The sequence below is a fragment of the Ursus arctos genome, unplaced genomic scaffold (assembly GCF_023065955.2).
Source record: "Ursus arctos isolate Adak ecotype North America unplaced genomic scaffold, UrsArc2.0 scaffold_21, whole genome shotgun sequence".
Classification (NCBI taxonomy): domain Eukaryota; kingdom Metazoa; phylum Chordata; class Mammalia; order Carnivora; family Ursidae; genus Ursus; species Ursus arctos.
The window spans coordinates 3066350-3094327 of NW_026622886.1; the positions used below are offsets into that span (position 1 = coordinate 3066350).

Sequence of the window (27978 nt, forward strand, 5' to 3'; positions counted from 1 at the left end):
CGTCGCTAGCGTCGTGACCTCTTTGCGGAGCCCGAGCCGGGGGAGGCGGGGGCTGCCGCAAATACAGGACGTCCCCGCCCCCGGGCGGCCGCTCTACCCGGCCGTCCTGTCCCCATCACAGTCCCGCGGTGCCTAAGGCTCTGGCTGAAACCCTGTTCGTTATTCGTTTCCTGTCGCTGTCTGCCCCCCAACATAGTAGGGCAGGGGCCGCGTTTGTCTTCCTGCACAGTAGGTGCGGTGTGAAGATTTCGCAAATGGATGAATGGACCACGAATGAATAACCCCTCTCTCAGAGCCCTCCGAAGCACAGCCCCCACCTCCCCGAAGACCTTTCCACTTTGCCTTTAGGCTGACATCAAGTGGGCCCGTGTCTGCGCACCCCACACGCCCAGCCTGGAGGGGCCCCGACACCTGGTACAGAAGCGGAACCTGAGGAAAGGCGATAAATTTTTTTATTGGACGTAACACCTCCCCCCATACACACACTATCCTTTTCCTTAAGTCAGCAATTAATTACATAATTATTTGTTCATTGTTCTCTTCTGCTAGTGTGTGGGTTCTATCTCTTTCGCTGCTGGAGCCAATGGCCTGGCACACAGTAGGTGTTCAATAAATAGACCCTACTCCCCAGAACCGCGTCAAAATTTGGGTTAGACCTCCAGGTTTCATGGAAACAGGCAGGGTGGAGGAGTGCTAACTGGCTGCAGTAGCAAGAACACCTTCCAGCTCTGGCTCTTGAAATGACCTGCAGTCCTTATGGCTTCTCTCGAGGGCTCAGGTACCTCCACTCGTTCCAGGATCAGGTTGGATGAAGATATGCTTTGCTGCTGTGTCTTGTCATTCTGTGATGACAGGACACAGGTCTGTGCAGAGGAAACGTGTGGTGGGTGTGCGGGCACGTCTTATAAATATCACCTAGGTAAATGTCCATCTTAGGCTCTGTTCACTGAGGGTTAATTCTGTGCCAAGCTCTGTGCTAAGGGCTTTACATACATTACCCCCATGCAATCCAGCAACCTCATAAGGTAGCTGCTATGATTATATAAAACTTCTAGAAGAAAACACAAGAGAAATTGTTGTGACTTTGAGTTGGGCAAATTCTTAGATATAACGCGAAGAGCATGATCCCTAAGAGAAAGCAACCGATCAGTGGAACTTCATCAAAATTAAGAACTGCTCCTCAAAAGTCACTCTTACAGGAACGAAAGAAGGCAAACCACAATCTGGGAGAAAATCCTTACAAAGCATACATGATAAAGAATTTGCATCCCAAGGGCCCCTGGGGGGCACGGTTGAGTGTCACAATCTTGATTTTGACTCAGGTCATGATCTCAGTCAGGGTCCTGAAATCAAGCTCCGAGTTGGGCTCCGAGCTCAGGGAGGAGTCTGCTTAAGTTTTTCTCTCCCTCTCCCTCTGCAACTCCCCATGCTTGTACTCTCTCTCTAAAATAAATACATAAATCTTTTTTAAAAAAAGAATCTGCATCCCAAATATATAAAGAACCCTGCAAAGTCAATAGTAAGAAAATAACCTGTTTTTTAGAAAATGGGAGAAAGACTTGAACAGATACATTTCACCAAAAAAGATACATAGATGGCAACTAAGCACATGAAAATATGCCCGACATCACCAGTCACTAGGGAAATGCACATTAAAACCAGGACGAGACACTTCCACATACCTATTAAAATGGTTAAAAAATTTAATTTGACAAAATCGAGTGCTCAAGAGGATTTAGAACAACTGGAACTCTTGTACCTTGCTGGTGAAAATATGAAATGGTACAGCCACTTAGGAAAACAGGTTAGCAGTTTCTTATAAAGGTAGCTTAGACGTTTACCATAGGACCCTGTAATCCCCTCCTAAGTATTTACCCTAGAGAAATTCAAAGTTATGTTCGCTAAACCCTTGTACAAGAATGTACATAGCAGGGGCACCTGGGTGGCTCAGTCGTTAAGCGCCCGCCTTCGGCTCAGGGCGTGATCCTGGCATTCTGGGATCGAGCCTGGGATCGAGCCCCACGTCAGGCTCCTCTGCTGGGAGCCTGCTTCTTCCTCTCCCACTCCCCCTGCTTGTGTTCCCTCTCTCGCTGGCTGTCTCTCTCTCTGTCAAATAAATAAATAAAATCTTAAAAAAAAAAAAAAGAATGTATATAGCAGCTTTATGTGTAATAGCCCAAACTTGGAAATAACCCCAATGTCCCTCAACTGAAGAATGTATAAACAAACTGTGGGACGCTGCGTGCAATGGGATACTACTCAGGAATAAAAGGGAACGAATGATTGATACGCTCAGTGTTACAGTAAGTAAAAGAGGCCTGGTTCAAAAGACCACAGACGGCATGTTTCCTTTTATGGGTCCTTCTTGCGAAAGCAAAACTATAGGGACAGAAAACAGATACTATGGTTGCTGGGGACTGGAAATGTGGTTGGAGGGCACGTTAGAGGATTTACTAGTAAGGAGCATGGGAAAATTTGGGGGATGATGGAATCCTTTTCTATCTTGTTTGTGGTGATGGTTATACAATTGGCAATACATGTTGGTCCATAAAAAGGGCGATTTTCACTATATGTAAATTATACACATTTTTTATATGGTAAAGAAATCTGTGTGAGTGTGATGGGCTGAATGAGTAAGTAATATTCACATATTCATTCACTAAATCTTTATTTAAAAAATTTTTTTTAAAGATTTTATTTATTTATTAGAGATGGAGAGAGAGCGCATGAGCAGCGTGGGGAGGGGCGGGGGGAGAGGGAGAAGCAGGCTTCCCGCTGAGCGGGGAGCCCAACTTGGGCTGATCCCAGGACGCTGGGATTATGACTTGAGCTGAAGGCAGACGCCCGACTGAGCCACCATCAATAAATCTTTATTTGAAGCCCACCTTACCGAAGGCTTTGTGCTAGGCACGGGGGCATTCGGGGTGAAGAATTTAAAGACTGTTTCTAACCCTTCCAGCATTAAGATTTGATCACACCCATGAATTTAAATCTCAGAAAGAGTGGTGTTCAGTAACTTGAGCTCCAGATGGAGATATTCTTGGGTGGAAGTCCTGGTTCCCTCTGACAGCCACTGAGTCACCTCGGGCAAATGGCTTCACCTCTCTGGGCCTGTTTCCTCATATGAAAAATAGAAATTAGCATAGTACTTTATTATAAATAAACCTGAGGGGGTGCCTGGGTGGCTCAGTCTGTTGAGTGTCTGCCTTTGGTTCAGGCCCCTCTCCCTCGGCCCCTCCCCTCACTCTCTCTCTCTCAAAAAAATAAATAAATAAAACCTTAAGAAAAACAAACCCTGAGGATTATTGTCAGGATTAAATGAGAGAATGCACAAAATGTACTTAGAATAGTGCTTGATACAAAGAAGGAGCTCAGTAAACATGGTTGGCCTTCCCGTCCCAGTTGGTTTTCAGGGTAGGTACGTACAACAGGTGTGTAGGCATTTTCTTAGAAGCACAAAGTTACAAACGATGGGTAGGTTTCCAGGGTCCCCCATGAGCCTCTAGTTCATACCTAGCAGCATTGCCAGTTATAGAAACGTCCTTCTCTCTTACCGTTGGTGTTTACGTGTTCCCTGTTAACGGCAGGGCCAAAGGAGGAAGTCAGGCTGTCCTTTGTAGGTCAAGATTTTGCAAACCCAGAGCTGCCCAATCTTGCCATGTTCTGCACGGTAATCTGAGTTCCCAGTCCAGGCCGAGCTGTGACTCGCCATTGCTCCTCCTCTCCTTCCCCCTTGAGATCTGTTTTCTGTGAGAGCGCGGGGCTGCCTGGGCAGAGGGGCAATGTGTTCATTGAATTTGAGTGGATGAACCACAGCAGAATTATAATCTTAAAAATTTGCTACTGCGATGGGTGCCTGGGTGGCTCAGTCAGTGAAGGGTCTGCCTTCGGCTTGGGGGGTGAACTCAGGGTCCTGGGACTGAGCCCCACATAGGCTCTCTGCTCAGGGGGAGGCCGGCTTCTCCCTCTCCCTCTGCCTGCTGCTCCCCTTGCTCGTGCTCTCTCTCTGTCAAATGAATAAATAAAATCTTAAAAACAAAGCAAAACAGAAAAAAACCCAAGAAATAATTAACAACAACAAAAACTACTTAAAACCTAATATATTAGATTTTTAAAACACACTACTAAATAACCCATGGACCAAGGAAAAAAATTATAATGAAAATTAGAAAATATTTAGGAGTGCAAAGTAATTAAAGTGAAAATCTGGGAGCCTGCAGATAAATAGTGTGCAAGAGGAAATTTTTTAAATTTTTAAATGCTTAATTTTTTAAAAAGATTTTTTTTTATTTATTTGAGAGAGAGAGAGTGAGCAAGAGAGAGAGAGCAGGGTGAGGAGCAGAGGGAAAAGCAGACTCCCCACTGAGCAGAGAGCCTGAAGCAGGGCTTGATCCGGGGACCCCGGGATCGTGACCTGAGCCAAAAGCAGACGCTTAACCCACTGAGCCACCCAGGAGCCATTATTATAAAAGCCATTATAATAAAGATAATCCATGAAGCTAAAAGTCAGTTCTTTAAAAAGACCAAACCTGACATATTTTTTGCAAGACTGATCAATAAGACCGGAATAAACAATATTAGGGGTGAAAAAAGCCTCTATCTACAGGTACAGCAGAGATTTTAAATAATAATTATTATGAAAAAAAGCAAGAGGATATTGTGAACAACTTTATGCCAATAGCCTTGAAAATAGACAAAAATGGACAACTCCCCACATATTTATAGAAAAATATACTAAAACTGATTCAACATCAAAATCAGACAAAGATACTTATAAGGAAGGAAAAGTTTCAGCCAACCGCACTCATGAATATCGTTGCAAACAGTGCTGAGAAAATACTAGCAAACTTAATCTTGCAATTCACAAGGTAATATGTCACAAACAAGTTGGGTTTATCCTAGGAATGCAGACTTGGCTTATTAGAAAATGGAGAAGTGTGATTTCTCCTATTAACAGATTAAAAGGTAAAAACCACAGGATCGTCTCCACAGACGCAAGAAAACTCGTCAGTAAAACCAACACCCATTCAATAGAAAATCTCTTACCAAATTAAAAATAGAATGTCCTTAATTTAATAAAGATTATCTACAAAAATCGTACAGGATGGGTAAATTTCACAGATGAAACAGTAAAAGCATTCATTTTAGAGGCTCCTGGCTGGCTCAGTCGCAGAGCATGAGACTCTGGATCTCAGGGTCATGAGTTCAAGCCCCATGTTGGGCATGAAGCCTACTTAAAAAAAAAAAAAAGCACAAAAAAAGGAGCGTTCCTTTAAAAAATTGGAGAATAAAGAAGAATGCCAGCCATCATCACTACATTCGACACTGCTCCAGGGGGGTCCCAGCTGGCACAGTGAGACAAGACAAAAAAGTTACATAAGGTATGAAGATTGGAAAGGAAGACACAAATATTTATTATTTTCACCTGATATAATTGTTCCACATAGAAACTCTAAAGAATGCACAAATTATCAGACTCGATAAGAGTTTTGTAAGTTCGCTGATCAGAATATCGAGATGCCAAAAGCAATTGTATTTTTATATTCCCATAGCCAGTAGTTAGAAAATGTAACTTTAGGGGCGCCTGGGTGGCGCAGTCGTTAAAGCGTCTGCCTCCGGCTCAGGGCGTGATCCCGGCGTTCCCGATCGAGTCCCACATCGCGCTCCTCCGCTAGGAGCCTGCTTCTTCCTCTCTCACTCGCCTGCTGTGTTCCCTCTCTTGCTGGCTGTCTCTCTGTCACATAAATAAATAAAATCTTAAAAAAAAAAAAAAAAAAGAAAATATAACTTTAAAAAGGGTGCCATTTATAATTTATTTTTTAAAAAGCAACTAGGAATAATATAAAAGCAGGGAGGGGTGCCTGGCTGGCTCAGTCGGAAGTGCACGTGACTCTTGATCTTGGGGTCGTGAGTTTGAGCCCCACCTTGGGTGTAGAGATTACTTAAGTAAATAAATAAATGAAACTTTTAAAGGAGGGGGATAGACAGATCTTTAGAAAGAAAACTCTAAAATTAAAGGCAACAAAGACCTAAAGAAGTGGAGAGATAGTCGAGATAACTGTGTGTGAAGATCTCTATTCTTCCCATGTTGATGTGTAGAGCCAGTGCAATATATATATCAAATATCAAATATATACCAAATAGCAAAAGATTTTCAGTGGAACTTGATAAGCTGATTCCAAACCTCTTTTTTTTTTTTTTTAATAAATATTTACTTAGGGGCGCCTGGGTGGCTCAGTCGGTTAAGTATCTGCCTTCAGCTCAGGTCATGATCCCGGGGTTCTGGGATCCAGTCCTACATTGGGTTCTCTGCTTAGTGGGGAGTCTGCTTCTCCCTCTGCCTCTGTCCCTCCTCCCTCCCCCGTGCTCGTGCTCACTCTCTCGCTCAAATAAATACATAAAATCTTAAAAAAAATAAATTCTCTAGGCCGTTTAAAACAAAACAAAACATTTACGTATTTATTATTATTTTTTAAAGTTTTAATTTAAATTCCAGTTCATTAACATACAGTGTAATAGTTTCAGGTGAGAATGCAGTGACTCAACACTTCCATACAGCACCCAGCGCTCATCTGGACAAGTGCTTCCTTAATCCCTATCACCCATTTCACCCATCCCCCACCCACCTCTCCTCCTCCGGTAACCATCAGTTTGTTCTCGATAGTTAAGAGTGTTTCTTGGTTTTCTTCTCTTTCTTCCCCCCTACGTTCTTTTGTTTTATTTCTTAAGTTCCACATGTGCATGAAATCATAGGGTATTTGTCTTTCTCTGACTGACTTATTTCGCTTAGAAGCTGATTCTAAAATTCTATGGAAAAGAAAAGGGTCAAGAATTGCCAATCCAATTTTGAGGACGAAGAGCAAGTTCCACCAGATAGACACAGCAGATGTAAAGGTTTATTATAAAGCTGTAGTAAATCAGACGATAGACCAAAAGAACAAAGGAACAGAATGCAGAGCCCAGAATTAGAACGAAGAACATTTGGAAATGTGATATACAGAAGTGACATTGCAAATGGAAGGATGGGCCATTTAGTAAGTGAGCAGTGCTGGGAACATTGACTATCCATATGGCGAAAGAAATGAGGTTGGGTTCCTACCTCACACCATTCACACAAATGAATTCCATGTGCTGGCTGGAAGTTGAAGACAGTTGCGCTCAGGATTCATTCACCCACCCCCCTCCTCACATTTGCCGAACCCAGTATGCCAACGAGGAGACTGCTAAAGCTGGTTTAAGGTGAAACCATGATTAGCTGGAGGCAGTAGCAACCAGGGGGACTGCTTTGAGCTGTCTGGTGGACCCTGAAGCTTTCTGCTCCCTACCATTCCCAGGGCACATCCTCCCCTCTCCTCAGATTTCTTGGGATTAACACAAACAAGGAACTGGCCTTTTCCTTCTCTCAATACACACAACAATTGAGATCCTTGTGCGGAGGGGAAAGGAACTCAGGGGCTAAAACAACTCGATACCTGAGTAGTACAACTCCCTGAAAATAAAGTCAATAAACGGCCTGACATACGCCATTTGAAGCAGAGGTATTATAGGACAAACAAATCAAGAATTTGAAACAAGTATGATGTGGAGATGGGGACAATTTAGCAATGTCAAAGAAGAAAAAGAAATAAGGAAAATGAATCAAGCAGAAGAATATTAGAAATGAAAAATATGGGGACGCCTGGGTGGCTCAGTCGGTTGAGCGTCTGCCTTTGGCTCAGGTCATGAATCCAGGGTCCTGGGATCGAGTCCCTCATTGAGCTACTTGCTAGTGGGGGAGCCTGTTTCTCCTTCTGCCTGCTGCACCCCCTGCTTGTGCTCTTTCTCTGACAAATAAATAAAATCTTTTAAAAAATTTTAAAAAAAGAAATGAAAAATATGAATGTGGAAATAAAGATGGAGAAAATAGGAGCATGGATACAGCTAAAAAATGAATTAGTGAGGTAGGCAATTAGAGTGAATAAATGCCTTGGTAGAGTTTACCAATGGGTGTGGTGCCCAGTTGTTCCATCAAACACTAGTGAAAGCACTTTGTAGAAGCGATCAAGATTACTAAATAAAGGCATTGACCCACAAGAACGTGGGTGGGCCTCACCCGATCAGTTGAAGGCCTTAAGACGGAAAAGAGAGTCTTCCCAGAATGGAGAGAATTTGGACTCCAGACTCCAACATCAACTCCTTTCTGAGTTTCCAGTCTGTCGGTCTGCCCTGCAGATTTTGGACCCAAGACTGCAACATCAACTCTTGCCTGAGTTTCAAACTTGCTGGCGTGCCCTACGGATTTCAGACTTGCCAACTCCCACAATCACATGAATTAATTCCTTGAAATAAATCATATATATGTGTGTATACACACACACACGCACAGGATTGGTTCTGCTGGCTCTGTTTCTCTGAAGAACCCTGACTAACACAGTGGAAAATGAAATCTCCCTGCACCTTCCTGCTTTATGTTGTAGTTACATGTATCATCTCTGTATACGCCAGAAACCCCAGCTGTGGGAATTGCAACAAATCAAGAGGTGAAAAAAGGGACAGTTGGAAGAGGGACAAGGTGATAGTGGGGGCCAGAATGGCTTGATTGGTCTTTTTCTTGTCTTTCCTTTCCTTTCTTTTCCTTTTCTTTTCCTTTCCTTTCTTTTTTTTTTAAAGGATTTATTTATATATTTCTTTGACAAAGAGAGAGAGCAAGAGAGCACAAGCAGGGGGAGCTGCAGAGGGAGAGGGAGAAGCAGGCTCCTGCTGAGCAGGGAGCCTGATGCGGGGCTCAATCCCAGGACTCTGGGATCATGACCTGAGCCCAAACAGATGCTCAACTGATTGAGCCACCCAATGCTTTTTTTTTTTCAAAGATTTTATTTATTTGAGAGATATAGAGCTAGCATGCACAAGAGTGTGTATGATGAGCAGTGAGGGGGGCAGAGGGAGAGAGAGAAGTAGACTCCTTGTTGAGCAGGGAGCCTGATGTGTGGCTTGATCCCAGGACCCTGAGGTCATGACCTGAGCTGAAGGCTGATGCTTAACTGACTGAGCCACCCAGGGGCCCCACACCCAGTGTTTTTTAACATCTGTTGGAGATCCTTGCCTGACTCAATTAGGGATGACAAAGGGGTGATATTCTACTTTTATTCTGTATTCATTAGCAGGACAGTTATCTGGTGTTTTGTTTTTAACAAGATAGTAGTAGGTCTTGGTTGGATTAGCAACATAGCCCACCTAGAATCCTAAAAGGTAAGTGGATGGGACCTGGGACCATCCATTAAAGACATTCTGGTCCAACCTCCTCATTTTCCAAAAAAAGGGACTCAGACCCAGAGATGGAAAGGGATTTGCTCAGAGTCTTCCAACATGAGCTTTATAATGTCCCAGAAGAGCTTTCTGGTACACAAAAAAGACTTTTACAATTACTTGGATTTCAAGTTCAAATGATTTGCCCAAACCTTCCCTGGCTGAGTGGTGCTTAAGGGGATGTGCCCATCAGAATTATCTGGGGTTCTTTTCCGGCCTAGTTGTGCTTCCCCTTCCCCCAGCTTCTGATTCAGCAGGTCCCAGGGTGGTATCTATATTTTGAAAAAGTCCAGATGATTCCTGTTTTGTTTCTTCTCAGAAGTTCACTTTGATTTTTATTTTTAAAAATTGTTCAAGTAATTAACGATGAGTACATTCTTGTGAAGAACACAGCAGGCTATACAGAACCATCTGGGAAAGCCGCCTTCACACCCACCCCTCATGCCCACTGCACTCCTCACAAGTATCCCCAGTTTAAGCCACCTCCTGGTCGGCTGTCTATGAATTTACTCATTTTGCATGCGTGGACATGTATCTAATTTTTAAATAAATAGGATTATAGCATTTGTGTTGTTCCATGACTTGCTTTTTTTTACTTGATGATGTGTCTTGAAAGTCTTTTCATGTCGCTATATATAGACCTACCTAATTCTGGTTAACAGACTGCAAACTATTTCACTGTACAGAAATATCATTGAAGGAAACCAGAATATGACACCCCAAAATATGCTTCTTTGACATAAGAATTATTTTGAGCTGAAGGCAATTAAAAAGTAGCAAATACAGGAAAAGCTCTCTTTCCCTTCTCCCTTTCTAGGGTTTAAATTTTCCTTTACTGGAAACCACTCTAGACTCTTATGAACCCAGTGGCAGCACCAGAGGAATCTGAAAACAAATGGCATTCTGTTCGTTTCCCCCCATACATTTACTTTCCCACAGTTTGCCAGCCTTGGAAGTCTAAAATGGTTTCCTTTGCCCTGTTGTTCTCTACAAATGTGTTGTTCTTTGCTGAATATGCCGAATAAGCCCAAGTTTTAGCCACCCCTTTGAGCTACTCATCCCCGGATTTCTCCCATGTATATATGAAATATACATTGTTAACAGACTTCTGTTTGTTTTTTTTCCTGTGAATTTGTCATTTCTTATAGAGATCCAGCTGAGAACCTAGAGGGGCCGATAGAAGGAAAAACAATTATTATGGTGATATATATAAATGGGTGTATTTATCTAAATCTAAAATATATATAGATTTTATTTATTTATTTATTTATTTATTTATTTATTTGAGAGAGAGGGAGCACTCCAGCCAGGTGCCCCATTTGTGTTTTTAAATAGCATGGATGGCATTGGGCTGTAAATATTGCTGTTTCTTCCCTTTCTCGACTCAACATTACGGTGTTAAAACGTATCCATGTTACAGTAGGAACTTCTGACTTGTTTATTCCCAGTGGTGCCCAGTGTCTCATCGTGCACATGCCCACATCTTATTACCCATCCCGGGGGTGGTGGACACCAGAGCTGTCTCCAACTCCTGCTCTATTTCCACTGTTCTCATTTGCTTCAAGAACCACTGAATTAAAGGAAAGGGAAGATAAGTGTTTCCATACCCACCTGATAAGGGGATAGGGAGCAGGGAGAAAGGGCTCCTATGGAAGAGCAGATAGGAGTTGTGACATTCAGATAAAATTTGTTTAAGCAATTATTCAGGTTACAGTGGTTAGTTCAGTTACAATGGTTAGTCTCCTTTCTGGCTGTGAGTCACCCAGACTGAGGATTTATGGTGGCTGTATCTTTCAGGAAGTCCTTTGTAAGGCAGCAGAGAAATTTAGGCAAGTTTTTTCTTTCTTGTGACTGATGTCTGTTCAGGTGTTTTTAGCTTAAAATAATCCCAATGCCACGGAAGTGAACTTTGGATCCCTACAACTGTTTGGTCCACAGAGCCAAAAAAAATGTACTCTCTGGCCCTTCACAGAAAGCAGAAAGCATTTGTGGACCCCTGGCTAAGAGCTTGGACTTTAGTCCCTGACTGCTTGAGCTTGAATCAGTTCTCACCACTTTCAAGTGTACCTTTTTCTGTGGCTCTGTTTTCCCATGTACTGAAGGGAGGACACAGATGGGACCAAGCTCGTAGAATGGTTTGATTACAGGGTTACCATTTGCAAACACGTAGAACAGTGTCAGGCACGTAGTGAGTACTCCGTGAGTATTAAGTAATGATACCATCTTTTACTGAAAAGCAAACCCTAATTTTGATATGGCTTATGACAATTATTTTCCCCTCATGGTTTGTGTTTCTGGGGCCTTATTTTAAGACTTTCAGCATCTGTAGGTCACAGATTTTTCTCTCATATTTTTATATTATCTTTATAGTCTTAAATTGTTTTAATATACCTAGAATCTGCCTTTCTATATGGTGTATGTAGAAGATGCAATTTTCCCCCCAGAATAAGTTGGTTCTTCCCACACTGTATACATCACTCATCAACCCAACTGCCCCACAGCCTTGTGGCTCTTCAATCATGGATCAGGTCCTGATGTGTACAGAAATCTGCTTCTGTGCTCTTTCTTTATTTCCTTGGTCTCTGCCGGCCTCTCCCACGCTGTTTCTATCACTAAAGCTAGAATATAAGCTCCCAGTGGGCAGGGAACGTTGTTTTATTCACTGAGGTATCCCAAATGCCTAGAACAGTGTCTGGCAAACAACAGGGGCACAATAAGTGTATAGTGAATGAATGACTGTGGCATGTTTTAACGTCAGAGAAGGTGAGTAATGATTAATAGGCATTTACTATTTTTCAGGGGATCCTGTGCCCAAGAATCACACCAGGGTCACCCTAGGTCCTGAGAGAACCCGGCAGAAGTCACCCAGCCAAGGAGACTATAGGACAGGTCACAGAAACCTTCTCACCTCAGAGGAGAGCTGCCTCCTTCTAGAAGACACACCTCACCTCCTCTTCCATCTCCAGCCCTCTCCCACCCTTCCAGGTATCTTGAGTGAACACCAAATGGATTCATCTCCAAATCCCCAACCCCCAGGGCAGAACCTGGCACACATTATAAGCCTAGAAGAGGTTGGTTGGGTGGGTGAACATTGAAACCTACGAACTCAACCCTCATACAGAATTCTTTAGTCTTGTAGCTCTCAATTTTGGCTACATTTTAGAGTTCTCTGGAGAACGTTCCAAACCGCCCGCTGTCTGGATTTCACCTCCAGAAATTGCAATTTGTTGTGTTAAAAAACAGAAATTCAACAGAGTAAAATTGAAGATCTAATTGGTTTTATTAAACAATTCATGAAACAGGCAGCAACCCACCTAGCAAGCAGAGGGGAGCTCCAAGAAGCTGTACAAAGTGGTAGCTTTTTTATAGGAAGGAGGGTGAGGCAAGGAAGTTACTAGCAAAAGAAACAGAAGGATTGTTCCAAGCAAGGTCACCTTCCCTTAGTGGGAAGGGCAGAGGTCTTCTTAGGTGGATGACCTCATCTTTCTTTGGGGAATGGAGGGGGCCCGTGTGATATATTCCTCATTGGTGCTGATCAGAAAATCTCAGACTCATGAAGACTGCATTTCTGGGGGAGGTGAAACTGCATTAGGTTAAGTATCAAGCCCAGTTTGGTGACTTGGCCTAAGGATGTCATTTTGGACCTGTGGTTTTCTTTTTAACGGTTCTGAGATTAAGCCTGGGAGTCAGAATCTCTGAAATCTCCCTGGGGTTATTCCAATGCACAGCCAACGCTGAAGACCTTCTACTTTACCTTGTCCCTGAAACCCCTCTCAATGTCTGCTGGCTTCGGGCCCCTCAATCTCTCAGAGCCTCAGTCATCTGGGCTACATAATGGGTAGTTAATAAGATGTATTTAAGGCCTTGCTGTTTAAAGGGTGTTCCGTGGAGCAGGAGGCGATCCAGTCTTCAGGGATCTGAACCCACATTCTAACATGCTGCCTGGTGATTTGTTTGAGGATTAACTGAGATAATGGATATTATAATCACAAAATAAATTATATGTCATGACTATAACTGATGAGAGAAAAACTCTCTGAAGGTCTGAGATACGAGGGAAGCCATTCTAGATTTCCTTCTAAGCCAACATGACTGTATATAAACTCTGTTCAAACCCAAATCCTGATTTATGGCCCGCCACACATCCATCGTACACCTGCATTGTGAAAGAGTAGCCCGAAGGAAAACCATCTTGTCCTTGAGATATCGATCAATGTTCCTACTCCCTGCATTCCTTTCTGATAGAACTCTTGATTCCTGATGACTTGCTAACCTATAATCTTCTGAGCTTTTACAAGATGTAAAAAAGTATATAACCCGTAAAAATTGTTCATTCTCTGAAACATTTTCCTCCCTGTGAAGAGCCTGTTTCCCCAGTAGCTGTCCTAACTTGGGCTCAAATAAAATTCTTACTCTTAGAGATTTTAAAAAGGTTTGTTCGATTTGCATCAACATAACAGAATCTGGGTGTAACAGGCAATCCTACACATTCACTGAATGAATGAATGGATGAATGAATGAATGAACGAAAGACCCCCGCCCCTTGATTCAGATGTGATTGTTACTCTACTCCTAAGGAAACAAAGGCTCTGGTGGCTATTAGGTCAGTTGGTCAAACTAGGAAAATGCTGGGGGTTCTGGGCATGGTGTTTGCAGGGATGGCAAGAGGAGAAGGTTCCCAGAGATGTGAAGTCCAGGACACAGAATCACACCTTTGGTTCTGGGCGGAGGGGTTTCTAATCTTCATATTCCCCCAGGGAAGGGAAACACATGTTGGTTAGAGGGACCCAGGAGGTCCAAACCTGAGGCTCCATTGACAGTATTTACATATCCCCAGAACAAACAGGCTCACCCTTACCTTCATCCACAAATATTTATGAAACCTGCCTATGTGTTTGGTGCCGTGCCAAACGGAGATGCCCCTTCTTTAAAGCAACTGACATTGACAATTTAAAATCCACAGTTGGGCGGGGGGGGGGGGGTGCATGCCTGGCTGACTCAGTCGGTAGAGCATGTGACTTTTGATGACTCTTGGTCTCCAGGTCGTGAGTTCTCCTGTTGGGAGTAAAGCTTACATACATACATAAAATCTACAATGGGGCGGGTAAGGTCTGAGGAGGGGAGGGAGACCAGTTTGTACTATCAGCTGATTGGGGAAGGCTTCCCAAGAGGTAACGTATAAGATACAATCCGAGGAGTGGAGGAAAAACGTGAAGATTTTGGAAGAAGGAAAAGAGCTCTCTGATTGTCCTTTTGCTGACATGCCGGAGCCTTGAGGATTATCTAGTTGGGTGTAGTTTTAGAAGATTCTTCCTTGCCCTCAAACTGTTTCACAGCTCTGTGGATTGTAGATAAAGTGTAGCTATGCAAATAGCCCTAATCTGTCCATACACAAATAAGTCGTCTCTGTTGGAAGGACACATCCCCCCAATGGAAAATTCCAGTTTTACATCTATTTGTAAATTCATTCTGACATTTCTTTGTTCCATATAAATGTGTGGTTCTGCATCTTTTCCTTTGAACCAGCTGTGGCATCTGTCTAGTTCTCTCGTTAATTAATGAGCTAAATAAAATCTTTGACATATGTTCATTTTATATCCGTACAAGAGTTGTGATCTTATCATCTCTTCATATTTATGCTTTAACAAGAATAAGTAGAAGTCAACCCGTGTTCCGGGCAGGGAGAGAAGCAGGTGCAAAGGCTCTGCCACAGGGAGGGCTGTGTGTGGAATGGGAGAGGTCTTCGTGGGGGGCCCCCTTGGGGACCCAGGGATGTGCTGGGACCATGGTCGCAGTCCCCCCCAGGTCTCATACTATGGGAAGCCACTGAAGGGTCTTGATCAGTGGAATGACTTGGTCTGATTCATGGTGTGAGATCTTACGCAGCTGCCAGGCAGAGAAGGGATCTCAGGGGCAGGACGGGGACAAAAGGATGCTTCTGGAGGCTGGTGCAGCAATCCGGGCAGGAGGGGACTGCTGCCTTGATTTGTGGGTTGACAACTGAGGAGGAAAGCAGTCTCTGTAGACAGCAAACAAATGGGGAGAGTGCAGGCAAAAGTCTAAAAGGGAACTCTGGCATCTGATGTCATTCTTAGGATCTATGTATGCTCTTGGCCTGGAGACACAGCAGAGAATCCAGTAGAGCCTGTCTTCCCGCCACCTCCATGCTAGTGGAGGCAGGGAAAGAGGTAAACCCTGGAAAAAGCTCATTCTGAGCAGGAACATGAGGGCTGGGGGTTGAAGGCATGTATTCTGCTGTGTGAAGCTACTAAATTATTTTTTTAAAAAAGATTTTATTTATTTATTTGACAGAGATAGAGACAGCCAGCGAGAGAGGGAACACAAGCAAGGGGAGCGGGAGAGGAAGAAGCAGGCTCATAGCTGAAGAGCCTGATGTGGGGCTCAATCCCATAACGCCGGGATCACGCCCTGAGCCGAAGGCAGACGCTTAACCGCTGTGCCACCCAGGCGCCCCAACTACTAAATTATTTTGAGACAATTTCTTTAGCTATAGAACGGAGCTGATAAGAGAGTGCTTTCCTCAAAGGGTTGATTGGATGATCGAATGAAGTGAAAGGTTGTTCTGCCCTCAATAACGGGCAGCTAACATTACTTCCCAAAGAATAATAAATGCGTTGGGCACATACAAATCATCGTCATAATATAAATAATACCAACCTGCATTGGTATAGTACTTCAAATGTTTTTGGACCTTCACTCTGGAGTAGAGGCACAAAGTAAGGATCTGTATTTGTTCCTTGCGGCCCCTGCAGCAAATTACCAAAAGCTTGGTGGCTTCAAACAGCAGAAATGTTCTCTCTCACGGTGCTGGAGAGGTCTGAAATCAGGGTGTTACAGGGCTGGTTCCTTCTGGAGGCTCTGAGGAGGAAACTCTTCATGCTTCTCTCCCAGCTTCCGGGGGCTGCTGGCCATCCTTGGCTTTCCTTGGCTAATCGGTGTCCCTCTTCACATGGCCTTCTTCTCTGTGTTTCTCCTCCCCTTCGTTTCTCTTATAAAGACACTTGTCATTGGGTTTAGAGCCCATCCTAATTCAGGATGATCTAATCTGAAGACCCTTGGTTCAAAGAAACCTTTGCAAAGGACTGTTTCCCAAATAAGGCCACACTTACAGGTTCTGGGTGGACATATCTTTAGGGAACAACTTCAATCCACCGGAAGATCCATAGGTATTTATTTTCTCATATTGTGAACCAATTTCTCCAACCCCATCTGCTAACGAGTCCGTGCTCTCACACGGTTTGGGATGTCCCTTTTCTCCTGTATTTAGTTTCCATTTGTAGCCAGCCTCTGTCTGGGGTTCTACAGACATTCATCTGCCTGTTTGTCCTGCCACTACCACATTGTTTTTACTGCTGTGCTTTTGTAGTGCATAGGTCTTAATATCTGGTAGAGTAAGTTCCCATCTTGGTTCCATTTTTACAAAATTGCCTTAAATTTTCAAGGACCTTGACTCTCTCCATATGCCTTAGAATCAGGTTCCCACTATGCCTTGCCTCAATCCCTTGGGATTTTGGTTGGAATCCTAATGACTTTATAGATTAGTTTGGAGACAATTGACAGTTTTAGGACATTAGGCCAGTCAATCCATGAATTGACTATGTCCCTCCATTTATTCGGGTCTTCTTTTTATGTCCCTTAATAGAATACAAACGTGTTCTCCAAGGAGGTCTTATACACGCTGTTAGGGTAATTACAGAAGGAAGAGCACTCAACAATTTACAGATGGCACAATTGTATATATCCCCTCTCCCTGGAGTGCTATTATCTACATTTCACAAAAAAGGAAACTGAAGCTAAGAAAGATAAAAGAACCTCCCCAGGGACACATAGTGGTGACAGAGCTGAGACCAGGTCCCCCAGCCTAGCCCCGGGTATGCCTGTGGCTTCCCACCGACCCTTGCCCCCAGCACAGCAAAGGCCTAGGTGAACGGACTTGGTACCATTCAATCTCTCACGGACACAGCAAAGCTGGGGACATACCAGAGGCTGGCTGCCACTTGATCATTTATCTTAAGATCTGCACGAAGAGAGACGTGGCATAGACATAGAGAAGAATGATGAGAACACAGGTGGCCTTGATTTGCTGGGCGAGGGCCTGCTTGGATGAACACCTGAAGGCCATCTTGCTTGTCCTGCTGCTCAGGAACCTGGTGCTAATGGGCACCTCTGTGGCCCCAAAGCTGCAGCCTCCTTCCTGCTTGCTGGCACCCTTGTCCCCAACCATGAGGCACAGGCTGATGGAGGCCACTGTGACCCCGCTCAGGGTGGCTGAGTTAGGTCCAGGGAAGCACTGGCTAAAAGGGGTGGTGGTGGCTGGAAGGATGGTGGTGACTGCATCCAGGTCTTTGGAGTCTGCCCAGCACAGCTTGGCCCACTCCAGGGGTTGTAGGCCACTGCCCTGCATGGCCCAGGCTGCCCATCGCATGGCCACCCACAGCCTATCCAGGCAGCAGAGCAGCAGGGGGACAGCCACCTGCTGCAGGATGGCTCGCAGCAGCAGCTCCACGGCCTTGCTGTTCTCGTGGTGGAAGTTGGCCAGGCTGTAGGAGGCCCGCTGGGCCATGGAGAGCAGGACTAGGCTTGCCTCCCACTTCAAGTGCTGCAGGATGCAGTAGTGGGCTCCATGCATCAGGGTGGTGAGCTGCCGAAGGCCCCAGCCCCACGTGATGGTCCGTGGCTGCCACAAGGCCCGCTGGATGGGCAGCAGCATGTCTATGCACAGCTTCCTGGCCAGGATGAGGGTGAGCCCCCTGCCTACCTGCTGGCTGCTGCACCATGGGATACAGAGGCCCAGTATGTACACTGAAGGGCAGCAGGAGGCCATATTTGTTATGGCTGCCTGCAGCCCCAGCAGAGGGGCAGAGAATTTCACCAGGCCAGGGCCACACAGGAGCAGGAGTAGGAGCTGCCATGCACCCCTGGCCAGTCGGCTCCCATTCTGTGGGGCATCGTCCTGGCAGCTGGTGGTGGAGGAGCAGGGATGGGAGGCTTTCATGACCCAGGCTCCTGCCCAGAGGGCATTGGGCTGCCTCCTGCCACAAGCTCACATTAATTGAACCTGTGGCCCAAATACTCTGTCATTTGGGCCAGGTGATTTTGCAACAATCAATGACAGCACAAAAGACCAACATGTGAGCTTATGTCAAAGAGGGGGCATTATTGCTTCAAAGGGACAAGAGAGGCAGCCTTTGAAAGTAAAACTGTGATGTTCTAGTTTGGGTCCCCTGTGTTCATGCCCTCATCTGACAAATGTGACCCAGACCTCTGTGCTCAGCCCTGCACTGGGTGCTGAGCACATGGTCTCTGCCTACAGGAAGCTTCCACTCTAGTAAGAGAGACGAACGTTAAAACATCCTCATGTAGTCCCCATTCAGCTCCTCCTCAGATCCTCCTACCCTTCCACATCTTGGGTTTTACCTGGCTGTAGAGAACGTCTGCTCTTTAAGTATTTGAGCAAAGCCTGGGACGCTTTTCTGCTCCTTACCAGAAATTCCGTTTTATTTTTTTGTTTTTTTAAAGATTTTATTTATTTATTTTAGAGAGAAAGAGAATGCACGTGTGCAAGCTGGGATGGGGCAGAGGGAGAGGAGAAGAAAATCTCAAGCAGACTCCTGCCGACTGTGGAGCTTGTCGTGGGGCTCGATCACAGCACCCTGAGATCATGACCTGAGCCTAAGTCAGATGCTTAACCGACTGAGTCACCCAGGCAGCCCTGCTCTCTTTTTTCTGGATGGTAAAGAGGGAGTTTCTTTTAGGGAGGATAGGTTGTCTAACACCTCCAGGGACATTGTCAAACCTTTTTTTTTTTTTAAAGATTTTATTTATTTATTTAACACAGATAGAGACAGCCAGCGAGAGAGGGAACACAAGCAGGGGGAGTGGGAGAGGAAGAAGCAGGCTCATAGCAGAGGAGCCTGATGTGGGGCTTGATCCCATAATGCCGGGATCACGCCCTGAGCTGAAGGCAGACGCTTAACCGCTGTGCCACCCAGGCGCCCCTGTCAAACCTTTTTAAACTCTCTTTACAGTTTTAAATAGTCTTATTTGGTGTGTGATGGTGGCTGTCTTGTTCTGCTCTGTACTCCCGCAGTCTGGCACAGTCCCCAGCACACAGCAGGCCTTCAGTAAGAATTTCTTACTGAGTGAGTGACTTGGGACCCCAGAGGTCTTTCCAGTGAGGGGGTTACTGAACACCAAGTCTGATGTGAAAACCCAAGCTGGAGTCAGCTCTGTCCTTCACTGATTGCGTGACTTTTGTCAAATTATTTCCTCTTGGCCTGAGACTTAGTTTTGTCTGTAAGAGGGGACAGACAATATGGGTCATAAACCTTTGTTTGCAATTCTGAAATTGAAAACTTAAATCATTTGATAACAAAAACCAAACTGATCTGAACTTTTTAGGCAGCAAAATCAGCCTTGAACCGATGTGAAGACATTTATATTTATCCCACTCCATGAGAATATTCTTTTTTTTGACAGAATTAATGTGTTTCATTAAAGAGTTTGAGGAGGATTACATAAGTGCATGCACCATATTGCATGATTTATTTAAAACATGAAAAATGCTGAGTTTGGAAACACATCTGGCCCCAAAGATTTCCAATAAAAGACTGAGGACCCATCAGCACTGCCCCTCAAGGGAAGGTGTGAAGATTAGATTTTTTTTTTTTTTTTTTTTTTTTTTTTTTTTTTTTTTAGCAAGGATGCAAGCAATTGCCAGCCCCAGAATCAAATAACAGGACTGGGTGAGATGGAGGAGCAGGCGATATACGGGAGACAGTGTGCGGGCTCTCACACAGGGAAAAGGGTGGAGGAGTAGCCGGTTACAACAGAGCCTTGGGTGGCAGCCTCCTTCAGGAGTTAATGCCTAATCCCAACGAGAAACAGTACCCAGCACACAGCAGGCCCTCAGTAAGAATTTCTGAGTGAATGACTTGGGACCCCGGAGGTCTTTCCAGTGAGGGGGTTACTTCCATGGGAAGTAACAAGATGACATTTGATTCTTAAAACGATTTGGAGAGGCAAGCCGGAGATAGGAAGAGCACTTAGGAGCCTCCTGGGTCACGGGGTTGGGAGGTTGGGGTGCAAGCAGAGATCAGCAAGGGTCCCTGAGGCTGAAGAGCCAGGCTCCGAGGTTGGGCTGCTGGACCCGTCACCGCAGGTCCTGAGGGCGTTTTGCCGCCTCATTGACCCTAAGAAGCAGGGCCACAGCAGCTGGACACCGGGAGTAGTGGCTGGGATGAGGCTTCAGGGACGGGATGTCCGAAAACAGAACGCATTAAAGGCAAGTTGGTGTCGTGGAAGCGGCTCTGGGTTGGGAGCCAGAAAGCCAGGCTTTCAGTCTTTTCTCTCCAACTTTGAGCAGGTGGCAGCGGGGCAATTCGTCCCAACTCAGCGTGCCCGCTAAATGGCACCACCGCAGATTTATAGCGTCGGATGGAAATGGGATACCACGTGCGAAGACGCTTTGGACATGAAACCCACAGCTGGGTTATTCAATCCTGGAGGTGACTGCATTTCACGTGAAAAAAGACGCAGCTCTTTAGCTTCAGCGTAACGGCGTCTTTCAGCAACTTTGGCAGCTACCTAAAGCCCTACGGTCGCGGCATTCCAATTCTCGGCCACAGTTTCCGCGGCTCTTCACAAAATTAGAACCCAGTCGCTCGCCGTAAAGTCTCTAATCCCCGCCCCCGAAGGTGGCGTCCAGCTCAGAACGAACGCGAGGCGAGGACGAGCATGCGTAGAAATGGCGGCCCGTATCCGCCCCAAGACCCGGCGTCCACCGCGGGCGCGCGCGCGCCCCGGAAGGGGCGGGACCAGGCTGGGCTTTATAAATGGCTCGTCGCGCTTCGTCCGACCTCTACCGGCAGCGTTCGGCGGCGGAATGGTACGTGTCGCTATGGCGCTTTCCTCCTCGTTGGCGCGGCGGTGCGGCTCAATCCGTGGCGCATCGCCGTCATCTCAACTCGGCGGGCGCCGGGGGCCTGCTCGAGGAGCACGGGGGACTTAGTGAGACCCACAGTGAGGCCTATTTTCTGAAAACACCGGAGGCCTGTGGTTGGCCTGGGGCCCGCCGGGCGGCTGGCGAAAACCGGTGGGGCGGGCTCCGGTTTGGAGGCCCCCGAGTCCGGAAATTTTCAAGTCACAGATAATTTCTGCGTCTCGAGCTCACCAGTTTCGTGTTAATCTAGATCAGAGTCCGTGAGCACATTGGCCAGGAGGACCTTGAGTGGGGGCGCTGGGCCCTATTCGTGCTGACCCGGGGAGGTGCCGAAATTAGGGTAGCACGTGGGAGGGGAGCCTAGGCTGGGGTTGCTGAGGCCTCAGGCTGACCTGGGTGCACGTTGGTACCACCCTTAAGGCTTCTGGAGTTCCCAGGAACCACAGATGATGAACTTACTGACGGGCGGACAGACACTCTGTGCTGATTGTCACGTTCTGATTTGGCTCTGTCGAGTTCTAGTGGCCTTCGGGTGTCAGTCTAGCCGGGGGGAGCCTGTGGGGTCATCTGCTACCCAGCTCTTGGGTCCCAGAAGCCGTTTTGTGCTGACTTGACCGGAAAGCCACCTGTGAAGTGATATTAAGGACATCACCTGGTGTGCTTTTGTCCTACTCAGAAGAAAGGGGAGGGTACATTTTCTTAACATTACAAAATGAGGTTTTGAGGCAAAGAGTCAAGTCATCTGGGCTGTGTGTGATCCTTCTCAAAGTGAACCCAGCCCAGCATGTAAGCATGTTTATTAGCTGGGCTGCTGTGTCTGTGGTGTGGACTCAGACTTGCGGCGGATCCTTCCACCACTGAGGCAAGCCGGGCATTAGAAGAGCGCTACTTAAGACAAGTTTGAGTGCTAGCGTAGATCTTTTCTCCCAGTCTCACAGGAAATTCTCCGCTCCCAGGCATGGGTCCCTGGGCTTCTTGCCTCGGAAACGAAGCAGCCGGCACCGTGGGAAGGTGAAGAGCTTCCCCAAGGATGACTCTTCCAAGCCCGTCCACCTCACAGCCTTCCTGGGCTACAAGGCCGGCATGACTCACATTGTGCGGGAGGTGGACAGGCCAGGATCCAGTGAGTACAAGTAGTATCCTTCACACTGGTTGGGGTTGGTAGTGGAGGGTGGGGATAGACTGGGCTGCAGTCAGAAGAGGGCAGACCCTCCTTTGACAGGATGGAAATCTCCATTAGGATTGATTACTGCTAAGGGCTACGGGTGGCTGGCATTACTGCTTTAGGTGGGGGGAATGTATTGAAGTCCGTGTTATCGTGAGCAAATTTTTCAAGAGCCACAGCATAGAGGAGTATGCTAATTAGGGACATTGTACCTGTGAGCCCTAACCTGAGAGCCTGAATGCTGTCCATGTCCCTGGGTTATGAAGTGCAAATAGAAAAATGCATTAAGTCAAACAGCACTGGTTACTGAATCACATGCTATCTACTAATGCTGGCATTGAACATCTGCCCTGAGCTCAGACCTATTACCACATCCCGTTATACTTAGTACTCCTGTATTATTTAGGTAATAAGGAATTTGCTTTTAGAGGTTTGTGATAGATGAGAATTGAAGCTATACAATTTGTCTTAGGGTCCTGATATTTTTTTGAGTTAGAATTACAATGTATGTGGTAAGGACAGGCCTGGGAGTCCAGACTGCTAAGTAAGGCCCCATTTCTGCAAAGTGGCCTGTTACCCAAATCAGGTTCCCCTCTTGACCTAAATGGGCTTTTCACACTCCTGCAAAATACCGTGATCCCATTCTAGCCAACCCACTCAAGTCTGACCACTCTATTTTCGGCAGAGGTGAATAAGAAGGAAGTTGTGGAGGCTGTGACCATTGTGGAGACACCACCCATGGTGGTTGTGGGCATCGTGGGCTACGTGGAAACCCCTCGAGGCCTCCGAACCTTTAAGACCATCTTTGCTGAGCACATCAGTGATGAATGCAAAAGGCGCTTCTATAAGAACTGGTAAGGGACGAGGAGACCCTGGGCTGGGATTAGGAGAGGAGAGAGTACCCTGTGCTGGGCTTCTCTGTAGCAGGGAGAGAGCTGCTCTGGTGTCCGGTTTAGTTGCCTCCTGAACAGAACAGTTCTGAGGACAGACCTTGAGCAGCCCCTCTGGACCTTCATGTTCACCCTGGCAGGGGTTGGCTGAGGACTCCGTACTCAGTGTTCTCTTAGTTGCTGGGAAGTATTGAGAGTCCGGTTAGAAGCTGAGAGCAGTGTAACTCCCCCGGTCCTGCCCGGGAGTGTGGTTGGGTTAGTGGCTAAGCTGGAGCAAGAATAGTGTGTATTTGAATGCTTGTGACTTCCGTTAATTTTGTGGACCTCTGCTCAGCTCCGCTCGGCTCCGCCCGATGAGCTCCATCCAGGCTCCGCTTGCCGGTGGAAAAGGCTCCTTAGAAGCCGGCAATGAGCCCCATCCCCACGTGGTGCCAGTGTGCCTTCCGCTCACCCCCTGGAGGGGTGATGAAGGCCCGCACCCGGCCCCCTCCCCAACTCTGCTCTGCCCCTGAAGGCATAAGTCTAAGAAGAAGGCCTTCACCAAATACTGCAAGAAGTGGCAGGATGATGATGGCAAAAAGCAGCTGGAGAAGGACTTCAACAGCATGAAGAAGTACTGCCAGGTGATCCGGGTCATCGCCCACACCCAGGTGAGCACTCAAGGGGCACAAAGGTAGGGTGACTGCCCCACTGCTTCAAGTAGCGGGTGCCACCGAGTTATCTGCTGAGTTGATCCTCAGCTCAAACTGACTTTGTGCCAAGTCTCAGGATTTTAGAGTGATGGTAAGACCAGTTCCAGTTCCTTAAACTTGTCTGGATGGATGGGCCAGGGAGCAGCCCGGGGCACCAGCCCTGCCCTTAATTTCTGGGGCCAGGCTAAGGCCATTGTTGGTCTGAGAAAGCAGCCAGTGGTGCCTCCAGGCTGGTGGGTTGGTTTTTCTGTTGCCAGCAGAGGGCGCTGTCTCTCCATGGGTTTTGTATTAGGGAACCCATGCCCCATTTTAGGGAAAGTGGTTGAAGGAACTGGTGACTCCTTAATGTTGTAAAAGGTGTAGCTGAAAAATTACGATAGCATATCGGCCATTTGCGCTCAAATCTGACTTGCTACGAACTGCATGATCCTTTGCCTGACTTGGTCATAATGGTGATCTCACATACAGTTGGTCTGAGCTGCTGTCCTAGGTTTATACCCCGTTCTTAGGTATTCAGTTTCCCTATGGTTAGCAGTGACAATAGCGGTTCAAGTTTGTGGTAGTGTCCATTACTGAAGAAAGTTCTGTGGAACAGCACTGGGCCACTCTTGATGAAGTTTTAGACTTGAATTCTTTTTCCCCCCTAATCTTTGCAGCTGTGCCCTTGACTGAGGTGCTGTTCCACTGTCGGGCAATGTAAATGCCTTCCTGAGAGACCGAGATAGATGGCCAGGGTAAACCAGGGCAGTGCCCCAAAGGGACGGGCTAAAAGCCTGATGACCAGGAACATGCAGCTAGTGGTCCTAGGGTCTTGTTCCAGGTCTGCTTGGGTTGACGTGGCCCTTGTATGTTAAGGATCCGCTCGTCATGGTGAACTTGGGCACCCAGTGGGAAGTTAGAACACAGGAAGGAGTCTTCACTTTGCCACTAGGGAGACATGAGGTTCAAGGTTGCCACACGGTTCTGCCCACCCTGAGTTCCTTTGCTGTGGAGAGCTGGAAGCTCGGGGGTCTGAGCCGTATCGATTCCCTCCTAGATGCGCCTGCTTCCTCTGCGCCAGAAGAAGGCCCACCTCATGGAGATCCAGGTGAACGGAGGCACAGTGGCGGAGAAGCTGGACTGGGCCCGCGAGAGGCTGGAGCAGCAGGTCCCTGTGAACCAGGTGTTCGGGCAGGATGAGATGATCGATGTCATTGGTGTCACCAAGGGCAAAGGCTACAAAGGTGAGCTTTGCGGTGGCCCCAGTTGTGGTAAAACTCAAGCTTCAGGCCCAGATCTTTGATGAGGCTCTGGAATGAGTGCTGGGCACATGGCCTGAGTAAGATGACAGAAACTTGTCTCAGTGCCTGTCTTCCGAGAATAGCCGTGCGCTCAGGTGGGAGGGAAGTATGGAGGGCTGGGGGAGAGCCCTCACCATCCATCTGAACCCTGACCCTGTGCAGCCCACCGCAGAAAGCAGAGGACCGGGAGATTGGCTGGGCCTCTGCCAGTGAGGAACTCGGTGGATGCTGTGACGCGCACATGGTCGCATGCCAGTTCAGGGCTGATCGTCCAGCGCCTTTTCTTACAGGTTGAGAGCAGGTTTATGTCTAGGCTGGTGATCAGCCTGAGGAAATACGAGGAGCGAACTCCCGTTGGGCATTCGGCAGGAAGGGCTGATGGCATGAGTGCCAGACGCCCCGGTGACAAGCTGGCGTCTCTTCCAGGGGTCACCAGCCGCTGGCACACCAAGAAGCTACCCCGCAAAACCCACCGGGGCCTGCGCAAGGTTGCCTGTATTGGGGCGTGGCATCCTGCCCGAGTGGCCTTCTCCGTGGCTCGGGCTGGGCAGAAAGGCTACCATCACCGCACTGAGATCAACAAGAAGGTGAGCTGCCAAGGGGCTTTCGGTGGAGACGGAACGCCAGGAAGGGAAAGACAAGTCCCGTGTTGGGAGCGCGGTTTCCTGTTCCTGTTAGTGCTGCTATGGTGGGGGAGCTTCTGGAATGCATGTGGCCTTGAGGTGCTCCCCTTGTCTGATGGGCATGGTTTTGGTGCTTGGGTGTGATTTGGAAGGTGCCATCGAAGGTGGTTCTGGTACCGCGGACTCTTGGAGTGACGCCAGGATGAGAGCTTTGTCCGTCCCTTTGCCTTGGAGGGTTTGGGGAAGGCCTCCGTGCATTGTTGTTTCTGTCAAGCGGCAGTATTTTTAGGCCCAACCGGCTTTTCTTTCTGCCCCCGGCCTGGGGTGCCCCGTCACTAGAACTGATCGCTGCTTTCCAGAGTCCTTTGCTGGTTATTACCCCACTGCTGAGTTGAGAGTTAGGTGTCCCGAGTTACGTGTCCCTGTTGGCTGGCCTTCCCGCAGCCAGCCTGCTGTCAGGGACACGTGAGTCTGTCCCCCTGGAGTGTGAAAATGCTCATTTATTTCTTTACCTAGATCTACAAGATCGGCCAGGGCTACCTCATCAAGGATGGCAAACTGATCAAGAACAACGCTTCCACTGATTATGACCTGTCTGACAAGAGCATCAACCCTCTGGTGAGTAACGAGAGCTGTCTTCCAAAGCCTCTAAGGTCTTGGCTTTGGCAGGGATCCCCCCCACCTCGTTCCGTGTGAATCTGCGCCAGGCCTCACCTGCGGGGTGGGACCCTAGTGCTCTTGGGTCCTGGCTGACGCACGGAGGCCGTGTCTCCAGAGCCCGTTAACTGTCCCCTGCACAGACCGCATCCAGCTGTCTGTTCCTTGCACATGCTGTGTCTTCAGTCATCTGGTTGGGCCTGGCTGGTGCGAAGTGGGGTCTCAGCCAGCTGTTCGGTGATGAGGCTCTGGAATGCGCGCTGGGCACAGCGCCCGAGTGAGACTGCGGAAGCATTCCTTGCTGCCTTCCTTCTGAGAACAGCCCGGCGGTCGGCAGCCGGCAGGGCCCACCTGAGCCTGAAGCGGCCGCGCGTGTCATGTCGTCTGCGCGGTTCCTAGTCCTGTGCTTGGTCTGACCTGATGCCTTGGTGTTTCCAGGGTGGCTTTGTCCACTATGGTGAAGTGACCAATGACTTTGTCATGCTGAAAGGCTGTGTGGTGGGAACCAAGAAGCGAGTGCTTACTCTCCGCAAGGTGAGGCTGGGGCCCTTCCCGGCAGTCGGGGGGGGGGGCGGGTAGGCAGGAGCTTGGCCCTCCGAGTGGAGGGGGGAGTGATGGGTAGCGGTGGAACACAGTGCCCGCACTTTGTGGAGGGAGTTCAGAGGAAAAGGGGGGGTTGCCACTCCTCAGCAGCAGCTTTGAAGTCCCGGGAGGAGGAAATTCCCAGTCTGGCGCGGCCCAGCTGTTTGCCTCTGCGCTCGTGTTTGCTCAGTCTGGCGGCAGGGCGAGCTCCTTGGGTAAACCCGCTGGCCTGGTGGTGTCGCCGGAGGGGCTGGTGGTGGTCCTCTGTGAAACACAATGGGGCAGCGGAGGGCCCGGCTGTTCGTAACTAACCCTCCCTCTTGGCCCATACATAGTCCTTGCTGGTGCAGACCAAACGGCGGGCCCTGGAGAAGATTGACCTTAAGTTCATCGACACCACCTCCAAATTTGGCCACGGCCGGTTCCAGACGGTGGAGGAGAAGAAAGCATTCATGGTGAGCACCCCTAGCTTGCCGCCCTCGGGCTGGGGTTGGGATGGCTCCCAGTCCATGTCCCCTGCCAGCCTGCCCATCTGCTGCTGGTGCAGGAGGCGGCAGCTGGGCTGGCTCCTGGGGGTCCTGAGCTTGTATCTGCGCCGGGAGCCCACGTAGCATCTCTCCTCGCGCTGGGATGTGGGTGGGGTATTGCTCGTGCCCAGCTGCTTTCCGTCCTCTGACCTTGCCTGCTGCCCTCTCTCCACAGGGACCACTTAAGAAAGACCGAATTGCAAAGGAAGAAGGAGCTTAATGTCAGGGGCAGATTGTGCAGCTGGTGGGGTCTCAATAAAAATGATTTTCCAGCGAGCTCTGCTTCTGGTTTTTTGCTTCCCTGTCCTGGCTGTT

General features: G+C 47.7%; 1 protein-coding gene and 4 non-coding genes across 6 annotated transcripts; all 5 read left to right on the forward strand.

Annotated features, from left to right (window-relative positions):
- The first annotated feature begins 21073 nt into the window (after positions 1-21073).
- On the forward strand, positions 21074-27939 carry RPL3 (ribosomal protein L3). Of its 2 annotated transcripts, XM_026479602.4 has the most exons (10): positions 21074-21193; positions 22178-22370; positions 23098-23266; positions 23817-23952; positions 25031-25217; positions 25701-25861; positions 26414-26515; positions 26993-27088; positions 27472-27591; positions 27839-27939. In XM_026479602.4, exons 1-10 carry the CDS (start codon positions 21191-21193, stop codon positions 27881-27883), a joined length of 1212 nt encoding a protein of 403 aa, XP_026335387.1. In that variant the 5' UTR covers positions 21074-21190; the 3' UTR covers positions 27884-27939. The 2 variants fall into 2 exon arrangements, with proteins under 2 accessions (XP_026335387.1, XP_057172399.1); XM_057316416.1 differs by having other exon boundaries at positions 27472-27939.
- Positions 21689-21752, forward strand: LOC113241817 (small nucleolar RNA SNORD43). Its single transcript, XR_003311721.1, has one exon. It is a non-coding gene; the product is annotated as a small nucleolar RNA SNORD43 (small nucleolar RNA).
- Positions 23762-23816, forward strand: LOC113241820 (small nucleolar RNA U82P). Its single transcript, XR_003311724.1, has one exon. It is a non-coding gene; the product is annotated as a small nucleolar RNA U82P (small nucleolar RNA).
- LOC113241819 (small nucleolar RNA U83B) lies at positions 25265-25358 on the forward strand. Its single transcript, XR_003311723.1, has one exon. It is a non-coding gene; the product is annotated as a small nucleolar RNA U83B (small nucleolar RNA).
- Positions 26784-26877, forward strand: LOC113241818 (small nucleolar RNA U83B). Its single transcript, XR_003311722.1, has one exon. It is a non-coding gene; the product is annotated as a small nucleolar RNA U83B (small nucleolar RNA).
- Positions 27940-27978: the final 39 nt, after the last annotated feature.

Coding starts and splice junctions, on each gene's coding strand:
- RPL3 (XM_057316416.1), top strand. Junction 23,267..23,816: donor AGGCGCTTCTATAAGAACTG/GTAAGGGACGAG, acceptor CTGCCCCTGAAG/GCATAAGTCTAAGAAGAAGG. Junction 25,862..26,413: donor GCACTGAGATCAACAAGAAG/GTGAGCTGCCAA, acceptor TTCTTTACCTAG/ATCTACAAGATCGGCCAGGG.